The sequence below is a fragment of the Pristiophorus japonicus genome, chromosome 1 (genome assembly GCF_044704955.1).
Source record: "Pristiophorus japonicus isolate sPriJap1 chromosome 1, sPriJap1.hap1, whole genome shotgun sequence".
NCBI classification, from domain to species: Eukaryota; Metazoa; Chordata; class Chondrichthyes; family Pristiophoridae; genus Pristiophorus; species Pristiophorus japonicus.
Genome location: NC_091977.1, coordinates 407,497,282 through 407,518,278, shown reverse-complemented (window position 1 = coordinate 407,518,278; position 20,997 = coordinate 407,497,282). Strand labels below are relative to the sequence as shown.

Here is a 20,997-nt window from a genome sequence, read left to right as displayed (position 1 = left end):
CTCTCGGATGCCGGGTCCAAAAGCAATACCAAGATGGAAGCTTTGCAACTTGCACTTATATTGGACTTCTAACATAGAAAAATGTCTTGGGATATTTCATAGGAGAGTAATCGGACAAAAATTGACACCAAGCCAAAGGAGGAGATAATTGGGACAGGTGATTGACCAAGCTTTTAATGAGTTGGCTTTGAAGGAGGTCTTAAAGGGAGAGAGGTAGATCGGCAGAGGGGTTTAGGGAGGGAATTCCAGAGCTTGGGGCCTAAACTGTAATAAAATAATAAATATTGCTTCTGTTCTTTAAAAAAATTGCTGCTGTAATGATTGTAATGCAGTGCAGATGGATTTTACCCCTTGCCGTATTCATTTAGAGTGCATTAATTTGAGAGATTTGTCTAGAATGTGGAGAGGAAAGACAAAATGGTTTAATCACCAAAATATATATTTCAAAATTGTTCATGTAATTGCTTTTTTGGAGCATAGGGTGGTGCCTGAATTACTTGGCATGTAGAAGCTTTTAAAGTCCCTACAAAAGTTAATCAGTTCTCATCTTTGGTTTATTAAAGAATTCCAATAGTAAAACATACTAGTCTTACTAAATATACAGCTGCAGCAAGAAGCAGATACCCAAGTTTCTTGAAGCACTGTAACCTGGACCATAGTGAAAAGGAATAGTGATATGTCAACAGAATGCTTAGTCTGCAAGAAGGGCAATGTGTGGGATTCTAGTTTCCATTGCCTGTGTACCACACATTGGAGATCACCTTTTATCAGTCTCTTTCCTACTTCCCTCCATTGCCAAAACTTTTGGAGTCACTTAAATGTCCTTTTAGAGAGTGTTTCAAAATTGAAAGATTGTTAGATACAGTAAGCACAATGCTTTTGATGGTGTAGCATTTGATTTCGGTGTAGAAAATTAAATCACTGTTGCTGAGATTACATTTATTTGCATTGGTATGTATTTTTGTAATGTCTAAAAATATGAAAACAATTGTTGCTCCTACCCTGGGGAGAAATATTGTAAAAATACAGCTTTCAGTATAAAGGCTTGTAATCTTTTCTGTTTTTTTTCAGCCAAAACTGCATTTTGGCAGATGAAATGGGATTAGGGAAGACTATCCAGTCTATTACATTTTTACATGAAATGTACTTGAAGGGAATTCATGGCCCCTTCCTGATTATTGCACCCCTTTCCACAATAACAAATTGGGAAAGGGAGTTCCACACTTGGACAGCGATGAATGTGACTGTGTACCATGGCAGCCAGGCTAGCCGCCAAATGATTCAGGCGTATGAAATGTACTTCCGGGATGCTGAGGTAAGAATGGCAGGTCACGGGAAATTTTAAATCTGTACATTTAAATCTGTAGTAAACATAGCAATATGGAAAAGGAATTTACATTTCACATGGAAGGTTTGTTTTGTAAAATTCTTGAATAGTGAGGTATTTGCGATGGGAAATATTTATTTGAATGTAGGTTCATTTTACTTTTTTTCTAAGGTTGAACCTCTCTTATCCGGGACACTCTTATCCAGTACCACCCCTCGTCCGGCACCAATCTTGGCTGCCGGGTGGCGCATGTGCAGATAATTTTTTTTCTGTACTCCCCAATATTCTCTGCTCTCCTGAAGATGGAGACTCCTTCTCCCGTCCGATTCTGAAGGCCTAAGTGGCCTTGAGGGTGGGTATTTAAGTCAGTGGGGGGCCGGGGGGTGTGGGGAAAGGAGAGAGAGATTCAACCTGTACTAATAATTTTATGTTGAATTAAATTATAAATAAAAGCTTGATAAGTTATTTTATTCCCTGCTGCCATTGGCGCTCCCTCTGGGGTTAGGCCAGCGGGTCGTGTCCTCAGGCTGGCCGCTCCTACCCTCCACTCCCTTCTGCTGTCGGCGCTCCCTCCGGAGTCGGGCCAGTGGGTCGTGTCCTCAGGCTGGCCGCTCCTCCACTCCCTGCTGCCGTCGGTGCTCCCTCTGGGGTCGGGCCGGTGGGTCGTGTCCTCGGGCTGGCCGCTCCTCCACTCCCTGCTGCCGTCGGTGCTCCCTCTGGTGTCGGGCCGGTGGGTCGTGTCCTCAGGCTGGCTGCTCCTCCACTCCCTGCTGCTGTCGCCGCTCCCTCTGGGGTCGGGCCGGTGGGTCGTGTCATCGGGTTGGCCGCTCCTCCACTCCCTGCTGCTGTCGGCGCTCCCTCTGGGGTCGGGCCGGTGGGTCGTGTCCTCAGGCTGGCCGCTCCTCCCCTCCACTCCCTTCTGCTGTTGGCGCTCCCTCCGGGGTCGGGCCGGTTGGTCGTGTCCTCGGGCTGGCCGCTCCTCCACTCCCTGCTGCCGTCGGTGCTCCCTCTGGTGTCGGGCCAGCGGGCCATGTCCTCGGGCTGGCCGCTCCTCCCCTTGGCGCTCTGCCAAATAAAAACAAAATACTTCTTCATTACTTTCAATGAGTTTTGGATATCGTGATTGGGTGGGGGTGGGGGGCGCGAGGGGGCGGTGGATCGCAGGGTCGGGGATACCTGTATCAGGGTTGGCGGGCTGGGGGCTGGCAGTTGTAAATGACTGTAGAACACGTGACCTCCCCTCATCCGGCAAAATCCCTTATCCAGCATAGGCCTGGTCCCGAGGGTGCCGGATAAGAGAGGTTCAACCTGTATATTTTATTAGTCAGAATTTCTGATTAATCAACTATTAATCTTTACTTGATAAATTTGTTGTAATTGTATCACAACTGTCAGTCGCTTTCGTGTGATATTCGTGACCAAAAAAGGTCCATGTTTCTGGCACAGCTGATTGCCACAAGTAGTACGTACTCTGGATTTCTTTTTCTCCTAACTTAGTACCTCATAATTCTGTAAGATCCTCTCTGATTCATCTGCTTTCAGAACTGAAGATTCTGAAACTTTCATTTAGCTCTCTGAACTAATCAACCTCCTGGCTACTTCTCTACACTGCCTCCGGGGCATGAATGTTTCCCTGTTCTCTTTGACCAAACTGATTTTAAGGAAGTTTATCTGATTGAGAGGTGCGGATGACTACCTTGAAATCTCTGTAGTATCAATTTTTTTTAAAACTGCATACAAATAATGAGGTTTGAGGGAATAACAATTCTGTATTGAGTCTGCTTTGCTATTGGTAGGTTCCTAATTGAGAATATAAGAAATAGGAGCAGGAGTAGGCCATTCGGCCTCTTGAGCCTGCTCCGCCATTTAATAAGATCATGGCTGATCTGATCTTGGGTTCAACTCCACTTCCCTGCCTGCTCCCCATAACCCTTCACTCTCTTATCATTCAAAAATCTGTCTATCTCCACCTTAAATATATTCAATGACCCAGCCTCCACAGCTCTCTGGGATAGAGAATTCCACAGATTTACGACCCTCTGAGAGAAGAAATTCCTCCTCATCTCAGTTCTAAATGAGCGACCCCTTATTCTGAAACTATGCCCCCTAGTTCTAGATTCCCCCACGAGTGGAAACATCCTCTTTGCATCTAGCTTTTTGAGCCCCCTCAGAATCTTTTATGTTTCAGTAAGATCACCTCTCATTCTTCTAAACTTCAATGAGTATAGGCTCAACCTTAAGTTAACCCCTTCATCTCAGGAATCAACCTAGTTGAACCTTCTCTGAACAAGCCTCCAATGGAAGTATATCCCTCCTTAAATAAGGAGACCAAAACTGTACACATTTCTCCAATACCCTGTAAAATTGTAGCAGGACTTTCCTGCTTTTATACTCCATCCCCTTTACAATAAAGGCCAACATTCCATACTAACTTTTTGCGTTTCATGCACAAGTACCCCCAGGTCCCTCTGTACTACAGCATTTTGTAATTTCTCTTCATTTAAATATAATTTTTTTTGCCAAAGTGGATAACCTCTCACTTTCCCACATTATATTCCATTTGCCCACTCACTTAGCCTGTCTATATCCCTTTGCAGAGTTTTTGTGTCCTCCTCACAACTTGCTTTCCCACCCATCTTTGTATCATCAGCAAACTTGGCTATATTACACTCGGTCCCTTCATCCAAGTCATTAATATAGATTGTAAATAGTTGAGGCCCCAACACCGATTCCTGTGGCACCCCACTAGTTACCATTTGCCAACCGGAAATTGATCCATTTATCCCGACTCTATTTTCTGTTAGTTAGCCAATCCACAATCCATGTTAATATATTACCCCAACCCCGTAAGTTTTTATCTTGTGCAGTAACACCTTATCGAATGCCTTCTGGAAATCCAAATACACCACATCCACTGGTTTCCCCCTTATCCATCCTGTTCATTACATTCTCAAAGAACTCCAGAAAATTTGTCAAACATGATTTCCCTTTCATAAAACCATGCTGACTCTGCTTGACTTTATTATGCTACTGCATATTATGGACTCCAGCATTTTCCCAACGATGGACTGGTTTATAGTTTTCTGCTTTCGATCTGCCTCCTTTTTTAAATAGGGGTGTTACATTTGCGGTTTTCCAATCCGCTGGGACCTCTCCAGAATCCAGGGAATTTTGGTAGATTACAACTAATGCATCCAATATCTCTGCAGCCACTTCTTTTAAGGCCCTAGAATGGAAGCCAGCGGGTCCAGGGGACTTGTCCACCTTTTAGTCCCATTATTTTACTGAGTACTTTTTCTTTAATTGTTTTAAGTTCCTCCCTCCCTATAGCCTCTTGATTATCCATTATTGGGATGTTTTTCGTGTCTTCTACCGTGAAGACCGATGCAAAATATTTGTTCAAAGTCTCTGCCATTTCCTTGTTTCCCTATTGTTAATTCCCCCGTCGCTAAAATAAACTCAAATCATCCCGAGAAATACTGATGCATGCAAGGGAGTAATGAAATCTTGAAATGTTATAATCCATTCAAACTTCAATCAGGGAATTAGAAATGGCACACCCTTTTGACTTAATTCATTCCTTCCTACCTCACTGCTGGCCTTCTATATTCCTACATATTTTATATGTATGCATATGCCATTGTAGGCCTGAAACTGCCATTATCTGTTTGCAACCACTTTTTTTAAAAAAAAGTACCATCATCTACTGTTTTACAATTTTACTCTCGACCTTGATCTGTTCATGCTTCAAAAGAAATTTTCCAGAATAGTCATTTCAGTGGGTTTAAACTGAACGTCATAAGTTTGTCCACAACTTAATTGTTCTATCCTGTTTTTCACTTTCATTATTGTACAATACTTTTTTGTATGGTGCATTTTTTGAAACATCAAAAGTGGGCATTTCCCACAAAAAGCAAGTTCTGCTTGTAATCTTGCAGATCCTTAAGTTCACAATGACAGTTGCATTTGTCTTTTTTCACATCGACTACATTCTGAGTTATTCCCAGAATTTACCATGTTTTTGCAGGTGAATTTTTGCATACATTGAGTTTCTAGTTTTAAAATAATAAATGTCTATACTAGATTGCAAAATAGTGAATTATATTTTTTTTCATTTCAATAAGACATCATTTTGCACAGCTGATTCCATATGAGTATGGTTCAGGCAGTGAAGTTAGTTAATACATGTATCATTTTATAATGAATGTTCCATATGGAATTATTTATACTTCGCAACATGAGGAACATTGGTGGATGAAACGTTTTCTGTTTTAGGCACCCAGTGTCTTATAATGTGCTCCCAGGTCAGGGTTAACACAGTTAGATGAAGCATCAAACTCAAATTCTACTGCACTAACTTTACAAATTCCTACATTAGCAGCTTCTAGCCACTTGATTCCAGTTGGCAGGTTAGTGACCGTTTGTACGGTGGGTTTAACATAGAAAACATAGAAACATAGAAAATAGGTGCAGGTGTAGACAATTTGGCCCTTCAAACCTGCACCACCATTCAATATGATCATGGCTGATCATGCAACTTTAGTACACCATTCCTGCTTTCTCTCCGTACTCCTTGATCCCTTTAGCTTTAAGGGCCACATCTAACTCCCTAAAGGCTACTAGAAGCTGGATTGAGACTGTCCAGACTCCTTTCACATGGGAGCCTTTTCATAATGAGATTTTCATCCCAGGTCCCTGAACTATTGGATTTTAACCCAGAGATGAAAGGTCAGTGCCGAATTCAGTGTACCACCCAACTTTCTCCCACCAAAATATATGTTTTAATTGTACAGCACCAATGTATAAAACCCACGTTTTTATTACAACGAAAACTATAAATGTGACCCCACAAATTAAGCAGAATATATATTTTTAACATTTGATTTCCTGAAAGTGAATGAAGAACCAAGAAGGTGTCTACCACCTTTTAATAATGAGTGGATCTTCCAGGGCATTCATTGCATAAGAGTCAAAGGGGAGGAGCTGGCTACAGATGGGAGGAAGTTGTGGTACAGTTGCATAGAGCCTTGGTCAGACGCCATCTGGAGTACTGCATTCAGTTCTGGCATCACAGGAAGGATATATTGACCTTGGGAGGAGTGCTGTGCAGATTCACCAAAATGATACCAGGGCTTAGAAGTTTAAATTATAAGGACAGATTGCATAAATTGAAGTGTTTAAAATGTTGAGATTCAATAGGGTAGATACAGAGCAACTATTTCCTCTGGTTGGAGAATCAAGAACGAAGGGACATAATCTTAAAAATAGAGCTAGACCATTCAGGAATGAAATAAGAAAGCACTTTTTCACACAGTAGAAATCTGAAATTCTCTCCCTCAAAAGGCAGTGGATGCTCTGACAATTGTAGCTTTCAAGACTGAGCTCAATAGATTTTTGTTGCATAAGGGTATCGAAGGGTATGGATCATGAAGTTGAGCTACAGATCCGCCATGTTCTAATTGAATGGTCTACTCCTTTCCTAATGTTCTCGTGTTTGCAAGCAGGAGATAATTGGAACAGGGTACATAGATATAATGCAGCCCTTAATTTAATCTCATACATTATATCCATGATTTATACTTAATATATTGATTTTATATTATCATTTATACTTAAGTAGCAAGACTTCTGGCAATTTGCGAAGTAGAGTTGATTGACATCTCTAGTACAGCTGAGGAGCTGGGAGAGTCAAAACTGAAGTGCTATAGCACAACCACTGGCAGGGAATGTAATTACAGCACAACATCGGCAGTTTCCATTATAAATGTTCATAGAATGATACAACATAGAAGGAGGCCATTCCGCCCATTGTGTCTGTGCCAGCTCTTTGAAAGAGCTATCCTGCTCGACCTTGTAGCCCAAGCAAATTTTTCCCCTTCAAGTATTTATCCAATTCCCTTTTGAAAGTTACTATTGAATCTGCTTCCACCACACTGCACTCCAGATCATAACTCGCTGCATTAAAAAAAAAACTCGCATAGTCTCTGCACCTTTTGCCCCTCTGTCTTCTGGTTACTGACCCTTCTGCCACTGGAAACAGTTTCTCCTTATTTACTCTTAAAAGAAAGACTTGCATTTATACTTGCCTTTCATGACCTCGAGGCATCCCAAAGCAGTTTACAACCATGAAACACTTTTGAAGTGTTGTCATTGTTATAACATAGGAAATCCTTTCATGATTTTGAACACCTTTCAATCCCAGGTTCTCTAGTCTCTCCACATAACTGAAGTCCCACATCCATGGTACTGTACTAGTAAATTGCCTCTCCACCCTCTCCAAGGCCTTGACATCATTCCGAGAGTGTGGTGCCCAGAATTGGACACAATACACCAGCTGGGGCCTAACCAGTGTTTTATAAAGGTTTAGCATAACTTCCTTGCTTTTGTATTCTATGCCTCTATTTATAAAGCCAAGAATTCCACATGCTTTTTCAACAGCCTTCTCAACTTGTCCCCCCCCCCCCCAGGTGTCTCTGCATCCCCTTTAATATATTGTATCATTCAGTTTTATATTGCCTCTCATCATTGTTCCTATCAAAATGAATTACTTCTCACTTCTCTGCATTAAATTTCATCTGCCATGTGTCTGCCCTTTTCACCAGTCTGTCTTGTATCCTCTTAAAGTGTGTTACTACCTCCTGTGTCAGCTGTGGCTCAGTTGATAGCAGTCTTGCCTCTGAATCAGGTGGTTTGTGGGTTCAAGTCACACTCCAGAGACGTGAGCCAATAAATCTAGGCTGACACTCTAGTGCAGTACTGAAGAGTGCTGCACTGTCGGAGTTGACATCTTTTGGATGAGACATTAAACCGATGCCCTGTCTGCCCCCTCAGGTGGACCATAGCACTATTTTCAAGAAGCGGAGGAGAGTTATTCCTGGCCAATATTTTTCCCCCAATCAACATCACTAAAAACAGAATAACTGGTCACTATCACATTGCTGTATTGGGAGCTTACTGTGCACAAATTGGCTGCCGCATTTCCAACATTACAACAGTGGTCCCCGACATTGGAGGCAGCGCTAGCCTGGAGCAGCTGGAAGGAGTTTCAAAAAAAGCTAGCCATAACAGGATCAACGGACCTGTCAGGATAAAATGAGAAATAAAAAGTAATGAAATTATGATGTCACAAGGATGGAGGGCAGTGATTGGTTCTTCCATATTAATTGAATCACTGAACAGGGAATTAATTTTAAAGAAAGCTAAAAAAAAACTATTTAATTTGCTTCAATTGCTGATTTTCTAATTTTAACTTAATTTATAATTATTGTAAATATTTAATTTTGTTTAATTATAATCTTTATTATACTGATTTTACTATTGCATACTCCTTATTGTATTATTTACCATGTAATTTGAATTTATTTTATTTTTTTTTTCGTCCGTTTCTATCTGCATGCGCATTTTGGCTGCCACTTCAGACCCGAGCCTTTGACCTTTTTTTTACACTTCCTTCTCCCACTTTTTCTCTCGTTCCCTCCCTGGTCAATATCTATTGTGTTGTAGAACTGTTGTGAAGCATCCTGGGATGTTTTACTACGTTAAAGGCACTATATAAGTAAAAGTTATAATTATTTTTATTACTTCAAAAGTACTTCATTGGCTGTAAAACACTTTGGGACGTCCTGAGGTAGTGAAAGATACTATATAAATGCAATACTTTTTCTTTCTTTACTATCCTTCTCCCTGTTCATTACATTTGAGTTTGATATCAGATGCAGACTTTGAAATTAGGCCCATGTATACCCAAATCCAGGTATTAACAAAAAGAGCAATGGTCTTAATACTGACCCTTGGGGGATCCACTATATGCTTCCCTGCAGTCTGGGGAAAAAAATTCACTGCTTTCCCTTAGCCAATTTTGTATCCACGCTGCCACTACCCCTTTATTCCATGGGCTTAATGTTGATATAGGAATTTAGAATGGAAAGTGTTGACAGGAAGTGTGCGTAGATGTATTTTTAATATATTACTGATACTGATTTCCTGGATTGCATGTGGGGAGTGAAGACCAAGAATAGTCTTCAGGTGAAGTGCGGTTAGAGGGAATAATTGGAGAAGGATGTACAGGTGCAATTGTGTCCCCATTTTCAAGTCATACGTTCTGTGCTTATTTTTATATTTCCATTATAAATTCCTGTATTCAGATTTATAATGGAAACTGCCTATGTAAACTGATCTCACTGTAGTTATATCCTTCTGCCAGTGATGATGGTTGATGTAGGAATATATAATGGCAAACGTTGACCAGAAGTGGATTCAGGTGTAAGGTTTTTAATATTTTTATAAATGCATACGTTGAGAGAAAATATTTGAAGAGAAGTAGTGTTCTGGTGTCGAGGCTGCCATTCCTTTTTGCACAAGCATCACCAAAAAACAAATTAATTGATCATTCATCTCATTCCTGTTTATGGGATCGTGCTGTGTGGAAATGGCAGCTGTATTTGCTTATATAATGGTCACTGTTCTTTGTAGCAATTCATTGTACGTGCAGCAATTTGGGATGTTTGAGAAATGTGATGAGGCACTACACAAATGCAAGTTTTTCTTTCCCTTTTAAAATGTCTAATGAATAATATCCCGATCAGGGATTCATTTGCTTAAAATATAATAAATTGCTACTAACCTTGATTTTATACATTTATAAACAGAAGTATTTTTGGTTTAAGTTTTCAACTACAAAAGGAAATTAAATCTAGCTTGTCCTATTTTAAGGGTCATCTAATTCAGGGTGCATACAAGTTCCATGGCATCATCACTACATTTGAAATGATTTTAACTGATTGCCCTGAACTGCGCAATATTGCATGGCGTTGTGTGATAATTGATGAAGCCCACAGACTGAAGAACAGAAACTGCAAACTTTTGGAAGGACTAAAGCAAATGGATCTGGTCAGTATATTTTCTGTAATACTGAATGAAATGTGCATTGTTGGTGAGTAACTTATTTAGCATCCTTCAAAAATGAGTTATGTACCATCTGACAATTGTTAGACATGCACAAGATATATCACCACATTTTGATTTAGATTTCCGTACATTTAACAGATGAGAGATTTGCCTCTTAACAACAGCTTCAAATTCTTTTTGCTGATTTGGAAATCTTGAGATCTAATGGATTTCCTTTATCGCTGTAGGAGCACAAGGTACTACTGACTGGAACACCATTACAGAATACTGTAGAAGAGCTTTTCAGTTTGCTAAATTTCCTGGAACCCTCGCGATTCCCATCAGAGACCAACTTTCTGCAAGAGTTTGGTGATCTGAAAACTGAGGAACAGGTATATGACACTTGCAGAGCTGTTGAATGAGCTCTCTACTTATCTTTCGGAGGTTATTTACAATATATACACTGTTTTGCAAAGGACTATATTTCATTTTACTGGGATTAAAATGCGGCAACTGATGAACATCTGATCATTCCATTTGTCCTTCATTTGTGAAACAGAATGGTCTTAAATCTGATGATGTATGAAAAATTTGAATTTTAATTCCATGTAAACAATACTAAACATTGGTAATATACTGCATATAGAATTTATCTGTAACCATCAGCACATTATTGTTACGCCTCCACCAATGGAGTATATTTATGCAATCAATCAAATGAATTTTAGAAAATAGATGTGTGAGTAAATTGAAGACTGCAATGTATTCTCTTAGCCCTATGGCCTGTTCAAAAGCTCAGACTTTGCAATTGTAATTATGGCATTGGGCTCAAATTACAACCTTTTGATTCCATCATTACTTCCAGTATGTTTTTTCAGAGGCTGTTTTGTGTAGTATTCTGCACACTCAAAGGTTTGAATAACTATTACAGGTACAAAAACTTCAGGCTATTTTGAAACCAATGATGTTGAGGCGCTTGAAGGAAGATGTGGAGAAAAATCTAGCTCCAAAAGAAGAAACCATCATTGAAGTAGAACTGACCAACATTCAAAAGAAATATTATCGAGCTATCTTGGAGAAAAACTTTGCCTTCCTCTCTAAGGGAGCTGGTCAAACCAATGTGCCCAATCTTCTGAACACTATGATGGAACTGAGAAAGTGCTGTAATCATCCATACTTAATTAATGGTAAGCACAATTTTACTGACCGTTCTTTGGACAGGTTTTTGATTCTCTAGTACAGCACTTGGTTAAATCTCATCATTGTTCTGATATTTGTAGTATGCCACATCCTCTAAAATTCATTACCTCTGACACACAGCAGCAATGGTCAGTTTTGAAGCCAATCTGATGGTGCAGGTTGTTTCAAGGGTATTTGCTGAAAGGGTAGAAACTTGCCTTTTTGTAACAACATTGTCATAATTTAAATACAGTAGTGCATCCAATAAAATCAAGAGCTAGATCAAGAGGTGGTTTCTCCTTTCCCTGTTGGGAGCAAAGTAACAGCAGCAAACATATATTCCACCTCCAGCTGGGCTGTTACAGGCTAGTCATATAGATTTTTGCATTGATGGTCTGTGTAGACCTTCCACTAACAACAGAAAAGACATATAGCTAGGAAGATTTTCAGAAACATTGCGCAATCTTGTGCGTGTACAGTTGCCATGGTGCTCCGAATATCAACAAGGAGAGAGGTGCATTCATACTGCACAAGATAAAAGTTCACGGGGTTGGCTGTAATATATTAGTATGGATAGAGGATTGGCTAACTAACAGAGAACAGAGACTCATGATAAATGATTCATTCTCTGGTTGGCAACCAGTAACGAGTGGGGTGCCGCAGGGATCAGTGCTGGGACCCCAACTATTTACAATCTGTATCAACGACTTGGAAGAAGGGACTGAGTGTAACATAGCCAAGTTTGCTGACGATACAAAGGTGGGAGGAAAAGCAATGTGTGAGGAGGACACAAAAAATCTGCAAAAGGACATAGGCAGGCTAAGTGAGTGGGCAAAAATTTGGCAGATGGAGTATAATGTTGGAAAGTGTGAGGTCATGCACTTTGGCAGAAAGAATCAAAGAGCAAGTTATTATTTAAATGGAGAAAGATTGCTAAGTGCCACAGTACAGCGGGACCTTGGGGTACTTGTGCATGAAACACAAAAGGATAGTATGCAGGTACAGCAGCTGATCAGGAAGGCCAATGGTATCTTGGCCTTTATTGCAAAGGGGATGGAGTATAAAAGCAGGGAAGTCTTGCTACAGCTATATAAGGTATTGGTGAGGCCACATCTGGAATACTGCATGCAGCTTTGGTTTTCATATTTATGAAAGGATATACTTGCTTTGGAAGCAGTTCAGAGAAGGTTCACATGGTTGATTTCGGGAATGAGGGGGTTGACTTATGAGGAAAGGTTGAGTAGGTTGGGCCTCTACTCATTGGAATTCAGAAGAATGAGAGGTGATCTTATTGAAATGTATAAGATTATGAGTGGGCTTGACAAGGTGGATGCAGAGAGAATGTTTCCACTGATGGGGGAGACTCGAACTAGAGGGCATGATCTTAGAATAAGGGCCACCCATTTAAAACAGAGATGAGGAGAAATTTCTTCTGAGAGTTGTAAATCTGTGGAATTCGCTACCTCAGAGAGCTGTGGAAGCTGGGACATTGAATAAATTTACGACAGAAATAGACAGTTTCTTAAATGATAAGGGGTTAAGAGGAGTGGGCGGGGAAGTGGAGCTGAGTCCATGATCAGATCAGCCACGATCTTATTGAATGGCGGAGCAGGCTCGACGAATGGCCTACTCCTGGTCCGATTTTTTATATTCTTATATAGCACCTTGCATATCCTCAAGATGTCCCAAAACCTTTCACAACCAATTAATTTTCAGCTTCAAAACCAATTTTGAAGTATACCCATTATTATGGAGGCAGGTGTGGCAGCCAGTTGCACACAATGGAGATGAGTAGCCAGATATTCTGTGGCTGGAGGGATGAATGTTGGTCAAGACACTACTAGATAACTCCCTGCTCTTGAGGAAAAAGTGCCAGGAGATGTTCTGTATCCAACCAAACAGGTAGATGGGGCCTTGGTATAATGTCTCGCCCAACAATGTTCATACCTCAAACAATGCAGAATTTCCACAGTGCTGAAGTTTCAGCCTAGAGTGGGACTTGAACCACAACCTTCTGACTCAGGCAAAATTGTTACTGATGGCCCAGGCTGGTGGTGTAAATTCATGGAATGCAATTCCACAACTAAGACAAATTAATATTGTGCCACTTTTATATTTTTATACTTCAGGTCTTCAGTCTCCATACTTGTTGAATCTGTAGTTGAATGTGCCCATGAGGGAAATCAAGCACCTGTGACTTAACGTTTTCTTTCTCTTGGGAGATGGATTGGTTAATTTACACACAGAGAAGTTTGGTAAAAGCATTCAAATTTCCTTTAAAGATGGGATTGCTGCTAGAGGTGGGTTGAAGCAGGACTTTGGTCATCAGTCCACCATAACCCCATCCCATTTTACTGCGTCCAGGTCAATTAAGTCGGTAGGGTGGACTCCTTAGAAGGGTCTCTGCTTTTCAGTAGGAGTCCACCACTGCAGAGGAGGGAAATCTCTTGTCAGCAGGGCACTCACTGACGCAGCTAAAATGAGCAGCGCAACTTTTAAGATAGAGAGTTTATCAAATCACCTATGTTGGAGTCCTGAAATCATTACTTCTGTTTCTTGCCACCATGGTCTCTCTATAGTCTCATTCCTTCTGACCATCCTCTCCATTGTTAGAGTAGAGGTGAGAATGGAGGGAAATTGGCCACATCCTAAGCCATGCCCTCTTACCACCACTTACATGCAGAGAGGGGTGGCTGGTTGTCATTGAAAGCAGTGGGGTGGAGGCAAATTTCAGAGGTCGGTTTTTGATTAGAAGGCCTCCCAATCTATTTTCATTCATTCTTCAATCAAGGTCGTCTGTTTTCAGGCAGGAACTCAGAGAAAATGCTCCTCATAATGTCTTGTGCCGCCCGCATGCTCATCTCATTCAACACTTTATTGGCCGCACATATACGAGAATTAAGAAAACCTTTTCAGATTTTGTCAGTCTGTTGAGTTATTTTATGGGCTTCAACACCTTTTAACTTAGTTGGCTCTTTGCAGTAATATAATTATGCATCTTTTGTGTTGCTCTGTGGAATTTGAAAACCAGGCCTGTAGGGATAATGAGATGTTGCTTTTCATCCCTTGAAGTGCATTCTGAAGGCTGACATCAACCCAGGATTTTGTGTGTTTTCGTGATACCTTGCACCAAGCATGGCCTCGAGAAATTAGGTCAATTTGTTAACTGACTATTGGAAGATCTAGGAGATACGTGTGTCTTGAACTTGTCAATGAGATCTATGTTACTGGGTATAGTATGCTGGATTTGCAAAAGCTACATAGTAGGAAATTGCAGCATAAGAATTGCATCTCTCTTCTGTAGATCTGTCGATAACACAACTTCTGAAGCTCCAGTGCTGTCTGTAGGTTAAATAAGTTATCTAATTTTCATAAAATGGTACATTTTCCATCCTTAAAATGAATTTGGAGTATAGTATTGACTGTTAACTCCAATAATCTGTGCTTGCCTTCCATTACAAATTCCTATGTCCACATTTATATTGGAAACTGCCTATGTAAAACAGTAATGCTGCAATTACATCCTCCCCCACTAAAGTAGAGATACCTGTACTGTCATTAAAATATTTGAGTATACCATTAAAATATTTGATTAGGTTGCAAACCTAAATTTAAGAATGAAAAAAAAATTAGAAACATCAAAGTTATGCAAACTGAGCTGACGAGCAGCGTTCTCAAACTATTTTATTTGTTAATTGAGCTGAAAGACTGAGCCAAGGTGTACAAAACCTTGATATCTATTTCAACCCAAACCTGAATTTCAATTTCAAACCTAGCAATCTATAAAATCACAAAAATATTTCCACTTATGCACTATCGCCCACTTTCATCCTTGCCTCATCCCCATTGCCGCTGGAACCCCTATTCATGTTTTTGTAACTTCTAGATTTGATTTACTTTCCAAAACCCTACTTACCAGGCCCTTTACCCTCTGCCCTTTACCCTCTCCAAGTTGTCAAGAACACTCCAGCTTTCATCTTGTTCTGCACAAGTGCCCCTCAGCTTTCACCTCGTCACCTTCAGAGAATTGCACTGGTTAACTGTACCAATCTCCCATGCAATGTTCTCTTGCCTTGTGCCCCATTCCATACCCTGTTATCTGACTCCCCTTCTCCTGCTCCACTATTGCCAGAGCCTTCAGTTGCCTTTGGCATTTCGAGGGACTGCCTATGATGATGATGATGATTCTTCAGAACTCCCTGGTTAAACGTCTCAATTTCTCTACCTCTCTTTCCACCCTTTAAATCATTCTCAAAACTAATCTCTCTAACCAAGCCTTTAGTCACCTTTTCTAATTCTCCCATAGGGCTCTGTGTCCGTTCCTCTTTTCCTCTTTTCCACTGTGAACCATCTTGGGATGTTTTTCCACATTAATCAAGATAATAAATAAATGCAAGTTGTTGTTGAAAGAATTCAAGAATAAGAATTTAACTTTTGAAATTCTGTAAAGTTTTGAATTATCAGCATTGATTTATGTGGTGTAAAATTGACACTGGAGTTATATAACTACCAGAAAAATTGACATAAGTAGCATGAAATTTTAGATTTAGTTTCTTCAAGGAAAATGCTGTGGTATAAGTATATTAGCTCAGTTAAAAGTTCCATACATTTTCAAAATGGATTGTAGTTTATCCATAATGTATATAAAGATCTTATTAAAAAGGTTTTGTACAAGAATCAATTTTATAGTATTTTGATCCTATAACTTGTTAGTTTAATGGTGATTTTAAGTGAATAACTGCTGTCTTATTTAATTTGCCATCTTTGACTTCATTTTCTTAAACTCTGAAATAATCTGCTACCTGTGATTCAGAATCATTTTCGTGCGAAACATTTGAATGATCTGTCATTTGAATTAACACACCAAAGTAGGAATTTAGTGCTTTAAAAATTCAAGGTGTCAAATAATCCAAATAAGTGACTGAGTTATAACTGCTTGAGAATTTTAGGCCATTTTAGGTACAAAAGTAATGTGTGCTTCTGATGAGTTAAATGAGCTATTTGCTATCAAAGGGTGATATAAGGAGCTTTGGGGGATTGGAAGTTTTGCTTGAGTATCTCTCCTTGGTTCATTGACACAACATGAACATCCATCAATTTTTCTCTAGCTGTGAAACCTCCATATACTTAACTATTTGGAACTTTTAAAATCATTTCTAATAGAGGTGGTGGGTGGGTGGCGGCGGGGGGGGGGGGGGATTGGAAAGTGAAGCAAACTTATTAGTACTGACTGAGAGCCATGGTACTATTGTAATTGGTCCCAAGACTTTGCTTTCTTTTCTGTTATCTTAAAAATGCTAGACCTGGTATGATTCAGACTGCTCTGTGATGGTCTGGTTGTTCATTTTTGGTATGTGTAGGTGCTGAAGAGAAGATTTTGGAAGAGTTTAAAGAAACACATAATCCTGATACACCAGATTTTCAGCTTCAGGCTATGATCCAAGCTGCTGGCAAGCTAGTGCTGATTGACAAGTTGCTGCCAAAGCTGAAGGCTGGTGGCCACAAGGTGCTTATATTTTCCCAGATGGTGCGCTGTTTGGATATTCTTGAGGACTACCTCATTCAGCGAAGGTGAGGCCAGAAATACTCTGTAAATGGAAATTATTAATTGATGCCTGCAGGGTGAAACAGTACACTAATGTTCCAATGAACTGGGATTTGGAGGATCATGGTGTGGGTTTGTATTCTGTGTGGAAGGACTAAGACTGAGATTTCAGCTGTGCTGTTGAGGCACCAAGGGAGGTCAGGCAAATCAAAACAAATAATATAGTATAGCCACAGTTCCTTTTGCCATACCCAATAGCCTCAACTTATAGAATTGGTAATGTCCACATGCCTGTTAGCCAATCATGTAACTGAGTAAACCAAGCGTCAGAGACGGGAGATGGAATTTTTGATGCTTTTCAAGGAGTGAGTGATGTCTCTGATGGGGAACAGAGTCATTTCCGCTTTTGATATCCATTATCTGCATGTACATTCACAGGTCAGGTATAGTGCTATTGAGACACACAAAAACATTATTTTACTTTGCTCCAAAAATATGCTCTAACTCAGCTGCCTCAATATGTTTATATCACTTTTTGATATTGCAGACAAAACAGGAAAACACATGAAATTGACCCCGATAGTAGCTGCGATATATATATATATATATATATGCAGATATACATATATTTTTTAATGATACAGGGCTATCAATGGGAAGTGATTTCCCATAGGATAATATTTGCTCCAACCAACCTTGGTCCAGCAAGCTATCTTTGTGGTCTCTCTAGTAAAAGTGCCAATTTTGTGCAGGATTGTGAATAGTTTTTGCCATGCAATTCTGGCTAAAACACAAACTGAGTCAAGCTGGTCAAAACTAATTTCACTTGGGCCTCTTAAAATTAGTTTGAGAGGAGATTTTTTTAAATCAAAATGGACAGGATTCCAGAGATGAAAGAATAATGTTCTAACTGCCTCTATCTTTTTGGAATGAGGGCATTTAAGAGTAAGGTGCATAGTGTGGGACTGGAATCACATGTAGGCCAGACTAGGTTGGGGGTGGCAGGTTATCTTTCATGAAGAAGGTTAGTGACCATGTTGGGATTTTCGTGTCAATTTGAAAGCTTTCATATTTTATTTATTGAATTCAGATTCACAACTTGTCATGGTGGGATTATGAACTCATGACCTCTGGGTTGTTAGTCCGGTGACATAACCATTATGCTATTCTATCCTCCACACTATCTCCATCTGAGCAATTAGGCATACCTCTGTGACCTTCAATTTCTACATTGACCCTATTTGCAAAACAATTTGCCCTCCTACAAATAAAATTAAATATGCTTTTAAAAATACTCTTTGCCAAAATATTAGTTTCAAACATTTGTATACTGCATAATTGCACCTGTGATGCCCCTCTGTGATTTACCAATTTTGGCTTTGCCACTAGGGAGTGCTGTACTGAGGTAGTGTATTGTGAAAGGGTCTGCTGCTCCCTGGCTGGTCATGGATATACCAGCAGCTGATTAAGGTAAAGCTGACAGAGAACTGGGAGCAGGTTGCCTGCCTGCTGTCCTGGCAAGGGAATGGCGCATTGTACAACTGATTACAAAATGAGATATAAAGTTATGGCAAAACCAATAAATCCCGATGAGGTTTTAGATATTTGTCTCTGCTCCACCACCCCCCTCCGCCCCGCCTCCAAAAAAAGACATCCTCTATCCAATACCTAACCAGCAAGTATACGCTGGTACAGGTTTCTGTAAATTACTATTAAGAGTGGGATGTGCTCTTGTTTACTTGCACAAGATGGAAAGGTATTTTCTCCAAGAGTGGAAGATAATACTGTGAAGCTCTTTGGTCTTAAATTGAGATACAATGCATTTCCAAAGATTGTAAAGCTATGGCAGTCAGGTTAGAAAACTCTGTATTCCATGCAAGCATAAGAAAATGGTTACACTCCATACAAATATAAGAAAATGTTTGGCAGGAGAAGACCAGCTGGTCCATCTAGCCTGTTCTGTACAGTTGTGATATGTTGTGTATCATAATACAGACACTCATTGCATACCCATAGCTATGTTATCTCCTAGAAGAGGCAAGAATAAAGTTTTAAAATCCAGACCAATTGTGGGGAGGGTGGGGGGGTTGGAATCTGGAAAATTCCTCTCTGAACACTTTGTGATTGAAACATCCAGGAGACCACATTAACTCTGATGTATATTATAGGGTACCTACCTATTGTACGATATGATCTCTGATCCAGCCAGAAACAAATCTCGCTCTCCTCTCGCTCTCTCTTGACAATCTACAATGAATTAATGTTCACTGCATGAGCTGGCAACCTGTTCCACAAGTCTCCCTTCGAAAAGAGCCACCGTCTACCATCCAACCTAATTCTGCTCTTGCATAACTTGTAAGCGTGACCTTTGGTCCTCCCTAACCTATCCAGTTGAAATAAGTTGTTCGCACAACTACAATCTAGTCTCTACATTATTTTATAAACCTCGATCAAATCAGACGAGTCTATATTTTTCTAAAGTGTACAGAGCCCGCTCTTTAAGTCTATCTGGGTAGCTTAAGGTGTTTTAAACTGGACATCAATTTGTATTCCTTCTCTGAGTCAACTTGAATTCTGAAACTCAATGCAAATTGATCAAATTTGAAACTATCAGTTGGTTCTGAGGCGGCTGCTTAGACAGCACAAAATGAGTTGGATAAAATATTTAACTGGCACAAGAAATTTAATAAAGTACTGCAAGTAGAGGAAGAAACTTAGCTGCTTAAGTACTCCTTGAATGGGTGTCAAAATTCTTCAAAGAGATCTTTGGGTGGTGGTGGAATTGATGCTTAGTATGTTCACTGTGGTACAGCAATCAACAAAGCAAGTAGAATGCTTAACTTTAGCCAAATTAATAGAGTGCAAGTCAGAGGAGAAATAATCATGCTCAAACTATAAATGCTGCTATTGCACACCTTGAGTGTGATAGCCAGTTCTGGTCACCATGACACAAGGGAGACTTTCAAGCCCTGGAGGAGAACCACAAGGCTGATCCCTACTATCAAAGCAATGAGGTATGACGAAAGATTGTAGAGAACTTGGGATTTTCAGCCTCAAAATAGATGACCTTGACAAACAGTATGGAAAAGGGCAGATTTAGAACTTTACTTTAAACTTATCCATGAAAATAGGATTGAAGAAAACAGTTTCAAACTAGTAAATGCCAAATTTAGGATGGTGATCAAGAAGTTATTCTTGGAATTGACTTGCAGGTGGAGTGGTGGAGGTGAAACCCTGGAATATTTTAAGGAACAATTAAAATACTGTAGTCAGGAGTCTATAAAGTCTTTCTGGGTGACTGAGCTTGGATATGCCAAAACACCTTTCTCATCCTAATTTATTTAGTGATCATGAGATAAATGTTATGTACTAACAAAAAAAGCTGAGGTTTTCTGATTGTGGTCAATATTTACACACCTTTGGCAAGTGGAAATATTTGAGTTTTGACAAATTTACTGGCTAAAAATAACTAGTCTCTTTTTTTAATTCCGAAAATTGTTTTCCAGACATCTGTATGAGCGTATTGATGGCCGTGTGAGGGGAAATCTTCGACAGGCAGCTATAGATCGTTTCTCTAAACCTGACTCTGATCGTTTTGTTTTCCTACTGTGCACTCGTGCTGGAGGTTTGGGGATTAACCTCACTGCTGCAGACACCTGTATCATATTTGATTCTGATTGGAACCCACAAAATGACCTCCAGGTGAGAATTGTCTGTCATTTTCTATTTTAATTTTGTTTTGAATTATATTTACACAAGGTACAGTAATCTGACACAAGATGATGCTGCCTACTTAAGAGTGTTATACCCCAACAGGCTCAGGCTCGATGTCACAGAATTGGGCAAAGTAAAGCAGTGAAGGTGTATAGATTAATAACCAGGAACTCTTATGAAAGAGAAATGTTTGATAAGGCAAGTCTGAAGCTTGGATTGGACAAAGCTGTTCTGCAATCCATGAGTGGAAGAGAAAATAGTGCCAATGGGGTATGTACATTTGTACAATACTGCAGTCAGCTCAAATTAAGCAAATTTCTCTGGCTATTTTGTTTATAAATGATGT

The 20,997-nt window shown here is 39.9% G+C and overlaps 1 protein-coding gene across 2 annotated transcripts in view; it reads left to right on the top strand.

Annotated features, from left to right (window-relative positions):
* chd7 (chromodomain helicase DNA binding protein 7) overlaps nt 1-20,997 on the top strand; it is a 346,350-nt gene that overhangs the window by 247,013 nt on the left and 78,340 nt on the right. For both annotated transcript variants that reach the window (XM_070891933.1, XM_070891925.1), the window contains exons 12-18: nt 1,072-1,315; nt 10,040-10,216; nt 10,462-10,605; nt 11,145-11,400; nt 16,753-16,963; nt 20,444-20,639; nt 20,754-20,921. In XM_070891933.1, coding sequence (XP_070748034.1) covers nt 1,072-1,315; nt 10,040-10,216; nt 10,462-10,605; nt 11,145-11,400; nt 16,753-16,963; nt 20,444-20,639; nt 20,754-20,921 — 1,396 coding nt within the window. The remainder of the gene's footprint in view (nt 1-1,071; nt 1,316-10,039; nt 10,217-10,461; nt 10,606-11,144; nt 11,401-16,752; nt 16,964-20,443; nt 20,640-20,753; nt 20,922-20,997) is intronic.